This window comes from Lynx rufus, unplaced genomic scaffold, assembly GCF_022079265.1.
Source record: "Lynx rufus isolate CCGP_SWC_20201006 ecotype Redwood Valley unplaced genomic scaffold, mLynRuf1.p SCAF_9, whole genome shotgun sequence".
Classification (NCBI taxonomy): Eukaryota; Metazoa; Chordata; class Mammalia; order Carnivora; family Felidae; genus Lynx; species Lynx rufus.
Genome location: NW_025814897.1, coordinates 27,678,146 through 27,688,473, shown reverse-complemented (window position 1 = coordinate 27,688,473; position 10,328 = coordinate 27,678,146). Strand labels below are relative to the sequence as shown.

The 10,328-nt window shown below is 44.3% G+C and overlaps 1 protein-coding gene across 5 annotated transcripts in view; it reads left to right on the top strand.

The window, feature by feature from the left end:
* The first annotated feature begins 3,149 nt into the window (after window positions 1-3,149).
* SNX19 (sorting nexin 19) overlaps window positions 3,150-10,328 on the top strand; it is a 47,523-nt gene continuing 40,344 nt past the window's right edge. For all 5 annotated transcript variants that reach the window (XR_006960518.1, XM_047070346.1, XM_047070345.1 and 2 more), the window contains exons 1-4: window positions 3,150-5,326; window positions 7,068-7,206; window positions 8,454-8,554; window positions 8,671-8,790. Coding sequence is in view for 4 of the 5 variants with exons in the window: in XM_047070346.1 (XP_046926302.1) it covers window positions 3,629-5,326; window positions 7,068-7,206; window positions 8,454-8,554; window positions 8,671-8,790 (2,058 nt within the window). In the remaining variant the exon portion in view is untranslated. The remainder of the gene's footprint in view (window positions 5,327-7,067; window positions 7,207-8,453; window positions 8,555-8,670; window positions 8,791-10,328) is intronic.

Here is a 10,328-nt window from a genome sequence, read left to right as displayed (position 1 = left end):
AATACAATCACAAAGATCCTTATAAGAAACACTCAGAAGGGTTAGAGTGAGGGGAGAAGTGACAACAGAGGCAGAAGTCAATGTAATGTGAGGTCATGAGCAACAGAAGGCAGGCAACCTCTAGAATCTGGAAAGGGCAAGAAAATTGATTCTCCCCTAGAGCCTCCATAAGGAACACAGCCCTGACAGCTGAGTTTAGATTTTTGACTTTCAGAACTTTCAGAGAAAAAAACTTACATTGCTGTAACCACTAAGTTTATGGAAACTTGATAGAGTAGCAATGGAAACTAACACAGGCCCCAACAAACCAATCTCTAACCACAAGCTTTGGTTCTTCTGGCTCACTCAGTCTCTTCCAATACAACTAACCCTATCTCATAATTGATGATCTCTCTCCTGGCTTCATTTCCTTCCTTAGACACATAGACATGATGATTTTAAGTTTTAACAACTCTCTCTTCAAGACCTCAAGGTCCTAACCCGAGTTAGGTCCTCAGTCCCTCTTTATTCTTTACATGAACTTCAATACCTCCTTCTGTTTCTCACAGCAATAATTCCAAACCAAATCACTTGCCCCATCACTACTTCTCTCTTTAGTAAGTTACCTTGACTTCCATTTTTCAGAGAAAATTGAGGTGTGGCACGAGCTGCTTTCAGCATGCCCCCTTGGTGCAGCCCCCCTTGTTCTCATTATCAATGCCTATTTCTCTCTGCTGTCTCTGCCTAACAGACTTTCCCTCTCTCTTCCACTTGCTCTCTCTATCCTACACTCACCTAAAATAATTTATTTACTTCTTTTTTCAACATTTTTCCAACTTTCTATGAAGACTTTATCAGCACCACCCAATTCCCCAGTTGACCACCCTTTCTTCGTGTTCCCATTTTATTGTACATACCTCTACTGCAACTATCATACCACACACGATAATATTTTGTTGCATTTATTTATTTATGTGTCTTTCTTCTATAATTAGACTAAGAATCCCTTGAGGTGAATCACTATGTCTTATTTGTCTTGTTATCTCCAACAATCTAGCACTTTGCCTACAATGTTTTAAGAAATAGTAAGAAGGAAAGGAAGAACCTATTGAGATGGTGAGTGATGTGGCCAAACAGCCAGCCTCCTCCCACCACATATACACAGCATCACTACCACCAAACATCAGTTCTGCCTCTCACCTCCTCCCTGTGATTAATCTGTTTGGAGACTAAGGCTGGCCCCAGATCTCTAGGCAGAAACTCATTCCAGTCAAAATGACAAGTGCACTGGCACGTTCATCTGAGAGTCCTGTTTCATCAAATCCATTTCAGAATCAGGAAGGCACTCTTGGCTACCTCCATGCTCCAGACCATCTGGTCAGGTGGCACAGCGCCCACTTACAAGGTCAGTTTCTTACTACCCTGAACACTCCAGATTATGCTGCAGAGTAAACTTTCTCTCTGAACTGTCATTTAAAACTCTTCAAGATCACATTAGTTTCTTCCTCATCCACTTCTTTTAGTTCTTGGCTAAGTGGCAAGGATATTTCTGCAGAGCATCATTGTGATCTAACTAAGGACAATGAAGTGGTCTGGGTGGATAAAGGCGGCAGCACCCGCTTCTTATCTTCCTTTTCTGTGGGAAGAAGGGCAGCAGAGAAGTAGTCTGTGCCATGGAAATACTGAACTACATTCTAGGATCTCAGGGATGTGCTCAGTCTGCTTTGTGGACATTCTGATATTAAATCAAATATTTGCGTTAGAATTGATAGGCATTAACTACGATGGTTCCTTTTGTTTTCAAAAGAAATCTTTGCCCCAACAATAGAAATGAGAGAAGCTACAATACGTTTTCTTCTTGTTGGCACAAATTTTGGTTGGAGTTTGCCTGATGATTCCTCTAAGCATCTGGGAACTAATGCTATAATGATGAAGGCTGCTAACACCATTGAGAAAGCTGAAGATGAACAATCATAAATAGCACTATACAAATGATACACATCCTGTGTAAAAATAAAAAGGATAGCCACATTGCAGGCAGAGCTCCTAGGGACCAAGACGGTGAAGAAAGCTAGCTTCTAATGACACTGGCACAAACATTCTTACACATGGTCGTACTACTGTTAGGTATTCAATCTTGTAGGTAATGTTGTCTGTGTAGATAACTGAAGGCAAATTTACTAAAACAAAACAACCAAACATAGAGCACATTTCAAAACAAATATATTTGAGGATTGTCTCTAACTTCATCTCTACTTCTGCCTTCTTTTCTCATATATTTGGGGAAGAAAGTGGAAGAAGACATGGAGTGGGTAGAAACAAACTCACCTGCTTGAAGATTCAACATAAAGGCTACTTTCTCTGTGAGGTTTCCCTTACACCACTGCAACCCACAGTGATCTGTCCTTCCCCTGAACACCTATAAGATTTTGCATTTTACTATACACCATACTGACTTGCGTTGTTATCCATCATGATCCAAGAACTTGTCGTCTCCCCCATTAGCCACAAGGTTCTTGAGGACAAGGACTGCTTCTATGCCTCCACAGTACCCATTCACAGTGGTTAACTATAGCAGATGCTCAAAGTATCTAATAGCTTGGGTAATGCCACCAGTAAATAACTCCCAAATCACAAATAGGATTTTGTAACACAGTATATGAAATTTAAGGAATAAATCCATCCCTTAATAATGTTTTATGCCTTGTGTTCTGCAATTGCTCAGAACAAGGTAGGTGAGCTGTGTATTGGGGATTCGGGGGTGGGGGAGGGGGCTCTGGGGGGAAGCAGGGTAAATGTTGAAATGTATCATGACAACGAAAACATTTCCATATGGGATTGAAACAAACTGGGTTAGTGAGACTTTGCCTAAGCAGGAAGAGATGTCGGCGAACTTATTTAATAATTAAACCTAGAAGTCTCAGTCCTTCGGGGGGGGGGGTTTCTGCCTGCAAGGCCGCTCTGCGTTCCACGCGGCTTTGGTCACACCCTTGAGCACTGGCTCTGCAAGCACACAGTTTGGGAAACCGGTGTCCGCAGGTGCTGTCACGGCCGTTCCTCACCACCAGGGGGCGCTGCGCAGCGCCGCGCCTAGGGGTGCGCTAACGCTCTCCCAGCATGCCCTGCTCCGCCGACGTCGACCCGGAAGCTGTCGCCGGCGGCCGCCGTCCGGCAGCCGTGACAGAAGTCGGGCTGCGGAGCGCAGTCGTCCGGGACCCCAACCCGGCGGAGGGTCTCTCCGAGGGCGGCGGCGAAGACACCGTTGAGTCCCTCGAACATCGGGGCTCCGTCTGGGCGCGCCCCCCAGCGGTATGTGACCCGGTGCACGGCGTCTGTAAGTGTCAGGTGAGGACCGCTGAAGGCCCTGCCCCGCCCTCCCCAGGCTGCGCGGAGGCTCTCCGACCCCACATTATGAAGGCAGCCGAGTCTTTGAGAGCAGCTTCTCCGCTGGAAGGGGCTGGAGCGAGGGGGAGAAGCAGAGCCGCCTCTGTCGCTTTGCATTGCCTCTAGGACGTGGAGGGCCCAGAGCCCGCCGGGTCCTGAATAGCACTCCACATAACCTCGTCTCCGTACACAGTTAATGCCCCATTCCCTAACTCAGGTGAGATAAGAGAGCGGTTGTCTGGGTAGCCACCTGACCCTTTCAGCCATGAAGGCAGAGACAGTGTCCTCGTTGCAAGAGACTCCAGCTGAGTCCAGCTGGAGCCTCAGTAACCTGCTGAGTAGCCGGAAGCTGATGACTGTGGGGATCGTGCTCGGCTGGCTCATGGTCATCCACTTTCTGGTCAATGTGTGGCTTCTCTGCCTTCTGTCTGCATTGCTAGCGGTGCTGGGAGGATGGCTGGGCTCAAACGCCATTGTGGGGGCTTCAGGTCGACTGCATCTGGAACGCTTCATCCCAGTGGCCACCTGTCCTCCAAACCCTGAGGCAGAGAGGCAGTTGGAACAGGAGATCAACCGCACCATCCAGATGATTATTCGGGACTTTGTGTCTTCCTGGTATCGCTCAGTGAGCCAGGAGCCAGCCTTTGAGGAAGAAATGGAGGCCGCCATGAGAGGCTTGGTCCAGGAGCTCCGGAGGAGGATGGGCATGGTGGACAGTCATGCTCTTGTTCAGAGGGTTCTGACTCTGTGCGGTTGTCACCTGCAGAGCTATATTCAGGCAAAGGAGGCCACAGCTGAGAAGCAGAGTGGTACAGTTGAGCCCTCCCAGCTCTGGGAGGCTTACTGCCGAGCTACTGCCCCACATCCTGCTGTACAGAGCCCCAGCACTGAGGTCACCTATACACGTGGCATTGTAAATTTGTTACTGCAAGGACTCGTGCCAAAGCCCCACTTGGAGACCCGGACCGGGCGCCATGTTGTGGTGGAACTCATTACTTGCAATGTAATCTTACCACTAATCAGCAAGCTTTCAGATCCCGACTGGATCCACCTTGTACTTGTGGGCATCTTTTCCAAGGCCAGAAATAATCCTACAGGAGTGGTTGAACCAACCTCCCCAGCCAGTGCTCTGGAAAAGCCCTCAGTGCCCACATCTCTGCCTCTGATTGTTGAGTTACAGAGTCTGCCAGAAGTGAGAGCCCCGTCTCCAGCAGCAGCACCAGTGCTACTAAACTGTAGTGAGCCAGAGGGGCCTTCCCACCACTCACCAGAAGTTGAAGAAGGCCATGAAGCAATAGAGGGAGAATTGGGTGGAGTGCCAGAAGAAAGAAAAGTGGGAAACAACGCATCTCATTTCCTACAGCCAGATATTCGAGGCCCTTTGTTCTTATGTGAAGAGCTGGAGTCTCCATTGTCTGAACTGAGTAAAGAAACCATCATGCTCATGACCCCAGGCAACTTCCTCTCTGACAGGATCCAGGATGCCCTGTGTGCCCTAGAGGGTCCCCAGTCTCTGGAGTCTAAGAATGTTGAGGCATCTGAAGGAATCGAAGGAGCAGAGGCCGAGGAGGGTCCAGGAACAGAAACAGAGGCAGGCCTGCTGGTCTCCATGCTGACTTCCTGCCCAGAGATCCACATTGACACAGCAGACAAGGAAGTAGAGCAAGGAGATGTCACCTCTCTTACAGCTTTGCTGACAGATCCGGAGAGGACCTGCCCCCCACGACCCTCATGCTTAGAGAAGGATCTCACCAATGGCGTGAGCTCCTTAGATCCTAGTCTCCCACAGGTTCTGCTTTCCTCCTCTCCAACCGGTCCTGTCAGCTCAGCCACCTTCAGCTTTGAGCCCCTGAGCAGTCCAGACGGCCCAGTTGTTATCCAGAACCTTCGTATCACTGGTACCATTACTGCTCGAGAGCACAGTGGCACTGGATTCCACCCATACACACTCTACACGGTGAAGGTAACAGGATTAGAATTTGGTCACCCCCACTGGGCTGGGAATGGGTTTGGAAAGCAGAGACAGCGAAGCTAGGAAGCTAAGGGAGAGAGGGTACTCTTCACTTGTTATGTTTAATTGAACAAGAATCTATATGTGAATGGTCTGAAGATCATTTGTAAAGCAGAGTTGGCCTCTGTTTTGTACCCATGCAGACAATCCTAGAATCTCAGGATTCTTAGGATACTGAGGGTCATATTTTTCAGTGGTTCCCAATGTATAGAGTTTTGTCCAGAAATTCTCTTTCTACTGTTCATTTCTTTCTTTCCTTTTTTAATTACTAGTATCTTTTGTACTTTGTTTAGGAAGGAAGTTTATTTACCTATACACATCTCAGAAGGTGGCAAGTTCCTCATTCCTAGAGATGTTTAAGCACAGAAGTAGGAACTACTTGGCAAAGATGATATGAAGGGGTTCATGTATCAGATGGGTTCAGTTATAGCAGAGTCTCCCTTTAACTGGCTGTAGGATAGGCTGCTTCCAGATTACCTGAAGAGGGTATTTTTGGAAATTCTCATTCCAAATCTATCAGAACCTGAATATTTAAAAAGCAGCCCAAGTGATTTTTGTCGTGCAGCCAGGTTTGGGAATGTATGAGTATTGACTAGTGTCCCTCAAGGAGAAAAATCCACAAAAAGCATCCTAATTCACAGGTGCTCCAAGTTTGAGAGCCCCACCCTGAATTCCATCTGTCTCATAGCTAGGCCTTCTCAGTGCTAGTGTGAGGGACTACTACTTTGCTCATGTCAGTTCATAATGAATAGTTCTCTCTGGCTCTAGAGAATTTTAAAATAGCTTTAAGTCCCACCAACAAAGAGATCGTTTCTTCCATCACTTGCCTCACACTATAATACCTCCTCCAAATAATAATGGTAACCTACTCCTAATGACAAGTGCATACATAGTTCTTCCACATAATTTCATTATATCTTAACTACTCTGTCAAAAAGTCTACCCTGTACTAAGTCACAGCTTCCATGCTGTTCAGGGTGTTCACTCTGGGGGAACATCCAGTACAAGTTGTCTTTTCCCACATACTGGCCCTCCACGCATATTAAGACAGCAAACCTTGACCCCTTACGACATCTCCAGTCTTCATGTGACTTCCAATCATACAGATGATATGTACTTAGGAAAACAAATTTCACTTGAGCTCCAAGAATAATAATTAATCTGCCCAAAGCAAAATAAAAACACATGGTTCTTTAATGCATTCCAGGCAAACAAATGATTTTATTCATCAGCTGTTCTGGATTATTTGTTCTTCTCCCAACTAACATAAATAATCACTGGTTGAGTATAATAGCAAATGGTTATCCTCTTATAACGTCCAAACCCATTATTTAGGAGTGAAAGAGGCAGTGTCACTTTTATTGCTGTTTTATCTTCTGTTTTATACTCTGAGATTTGAAAATTAATTAGCCAATTTTATAAGTCAAAGTGTTTGCAGGAGGGAGTTTTGAGATGGAAGAAGAGAATGGAGAACAGCAAAACTCTTCTTTTTCTGGGGCACATGTGTTAGGAAATGCATCTCATTCCTTAATTCAGCTGCCCTGGGAATTTGAGTTACTCATTACAACTCAGGGCAGCAATCAGCTCTAATAGGTTCAGAAACAATAGGAACATCTTTCTCCCTCTACCCCTACTCTGCTCTTACTCTGTGGCCAATGAGCTGCTGCACTAAACAAATTTGTTCATTCAACAGTATGAGACAGCTCTGGACGGTGAGAACAGCAGTGGCCTGCAGCAGCTGGCCTACCACACTGTGAATCGCCGCTACCGCGAGTTCCTCAATCTGCAGACACGTCTGGAGGAGAAATCAGATCTACGGAAGTTCATCAAAAGTCAGAGTTTCCCCAGGCTGGACTGCCTGCTTGCTTTACATATCTAGCCACCTGATCTGAGAGGCTAGAGGCCTACTAGTTTGTGAGGAGGGATGGTGGAGAAGAACACAGCATCAAGGAGCCTGTGCTTCCCCCATTTGTTTTCAGATGCTTTTTAGTGCAGGATGGCACTGATCACATTGTTTCTGAGGAATTTCTTTGCCACTGAATGCTCTGTTCTGGGGCCTATCTAGTTTAAGCTTAAGAAGCTTTCACATTTGCACCTGTGTCTGTGAGGTAGCATGAGGCATTAAATTAACTTTTCCAGAGGCATCGATGGATTGCTCTTAAATATTAAAATAGTATCCAGAAATGTTTGCCATCCTTCAAAAATCAGGCTTTTGTGTCTGTGTTGTTTGACACCCATAAGGCGTAGGAACAATACAAAAAGGTAATAAAATTTAAATCTAAATAAAAGCTGGTAAGCAGCTACTTTTTTTAAAAAAAAAAATTACTGATGATCACCCAAATAAAGTTTAGGCATAAGTTATGGACTTCAGTTATGTATTTTCTTTCTTAATAACAATAGCTACTACTGAGTTAAACTTGAAAATATATGCCAGTTTCTCTTCTGAGTACTTTACATATATTAGCTCATTTAATTCTAACAGCTTATGAAACAGATATTATCATTATACAGAAAAAAAAAGTCAAAGGAAGATTAAACAACTTGCCTTAGGTCATTCTCACAGTAGGGACTGGAGCAAAACTTTAAACTTGCAGAAGAAAGGGACGTCTGGGTGGCTCAGTCGGTTAAGCATCCGACTTCAGCTCAGGTCATGATCTCGCAGTTTGAGTTCAAGACCTGCGTTGGGCTCTGTGCTGACAGCTCAGAGCCTGGAGCCTGCTTCAGATTCTGTGTCTCCTCTCTCTGCCCCTCCCCTGCTTGCACTCTGTCTCTCTCTCCTCTCTAAATAAACATTTAAAAAACTAAAATAAATAAACTTGAAAAAAAATTTAACTTGGGCAACTGGAGTTCAGAGCCTTCATCTATAACCATTGTAGTGTATGGCCTCATATACCTTAGTACGAGAGTAGATTGTAAGTATTATTTCCTTAAGATATATTTGGAACTCCTGAAATTAAAAAAATCCTAGGAATGTATTCAATAGTTCTGTTTTCCTTACATATATGATATGTTTTATATGGAATACCTCAGTAAATGTTAAGTGAATGAGTTTGTGTTTTTGTTTTTTGTTTTTTTTAAGATGTAAAGGGTCCTAAAAAGCTCTTTCCAGATCTTCCATTTGGAAACATGGATAGTGACAGAGTAGAAGCCCGTAAGAGCCTCCTGGAATCCTTTCTAAAGGTCAGTATCCTTCTGTTTTGGTTGTGCTCTCATTCTGATTACCAGATACCCAAGCCAAGCTGGAGAGACCTGGGGACAGGAATTTCTCTTTGAAGTCTTTCTTGTGTCTTTTGCAGCAACTCTGTGCCATACCAGAGATCGCTAACAGTGAAGAGATGCAGGAGTTCCTTGCTCTGAACACAGATGCTCGTATTGCCTTTGTCAAGAAACCATTCATGGTGTCCAGAATAGACAAGGTACCTGCAGGGCCACTGTGCTCAGCTTTAGTGTCCCATCAGAGCATAGCCAGGGACTAAAAAATAAAGGAGATTGGGGATGGGGAGAGACAGCAGAAAGGAGTCAGTAGAACGTGGACTAGAATTTTCAAGACCTCTTGCAAATATTGCTTGGATCATCACCTTCCTGAATTACAGTAAGCAACTATGAGGATACACTCACCCTGACACTATACATGTACACATATCTCCTGGGGGATATTATGACATTGTTATTCTAGTGGAAGGAGGTAAGGATAGATCTGTACCTCCATAAATCGGTGAGGTCAGAAAAGTCTTTTCTGGAGGAGATCATTCTTGGTATTGGTCACTCAAGTAAAAGAGCCCCAAGACCACACACTCAGCTGGACTTGGACTGGTGTGGTGATTCTCTGCTAGAGAACAGAGAGTGGAGAGAATTGTACTTTCAAGAGGGGATCTCAGAACCTTTGGAGATGGTAGGAGAAGGATATTTGTGTAGTACATTATATCCTATAAATAGTGATTACCAGCTGATTTTAGAGTCCTCAGGGCACAAGTCTGAGACTTATGTTTATCGAAAGATGGCATATGTTTTAAAAGGTTAGAAAACACTGACTCATTAGCCAAAGGTGGGGCATCACTCTAGACTTAAGAGGATAAAATGTTAAAGTGGAATTTCATGTGGTAGGAATTAGGAGAAATTCACTGCTGTGAGGAAAAACCTGCAAACTGGAAAGGGATGAATGAGGTAGAATCCCCAAAGTTCCGTGCAGATGTGTCCATCCACACAGATGTGTTCACTCACTGACCCACCATCCAGTTACTGCTTGCCTCCTCAAAGCCATGAATAGTACTAGCTGCTGGTGACACAACAGTGACAAAGCAGATAAAGACCCTCCCCAGAGATCTACAATTTTGTGAGCCTTGAGAGCAAGGTGGCATTATCTATTCATACTAGCCTCTGTGTTCTTTCCTTGGTTTGTTATGCCCTATGCTTTACTGTAGTCTTACTCAGCCACTCCAGCCTTGTCTCAGCTGTGCTAGCTGTGCTCCTTATAGAGGATGAACACAGGCATGAATTCAGGAAGGCATGACACTACTCTTAGCCAGCAGTGTTAATTAGCAAGGAGCACCAAAGGAAAAGTAAAGATTTCTTTTCATTTCTTGAGTATTGTAGGGTTTCATTTGTTTGTGCATTTTCCTTTTTAGCAAATATCTATATGCCATTTTCCCATTCTGAGAAATACAGACAACTCTTACTCTTCAGTGAGGATTGCTTTATTTGGTCTTTATGACCAAATATTTGGTGTTTATGAGTAGAAAAGTTGATATCAACTCAAGATTCCTTAATTTTGACGTGATTGATTTTTGTTATTCTTTCTGTAAAGAAGAGAAATTGTTTGAATTAACTGGAAAAACCAGTTCTTTACTCTGTGAATTACTCTGAGCATGTTAATATGTATGCTACCAGACTGCATTTCTTATTTGATAATCTTTACTCTTTCTTTTTTCCATATATCCCTGCCTATGTTACTTCC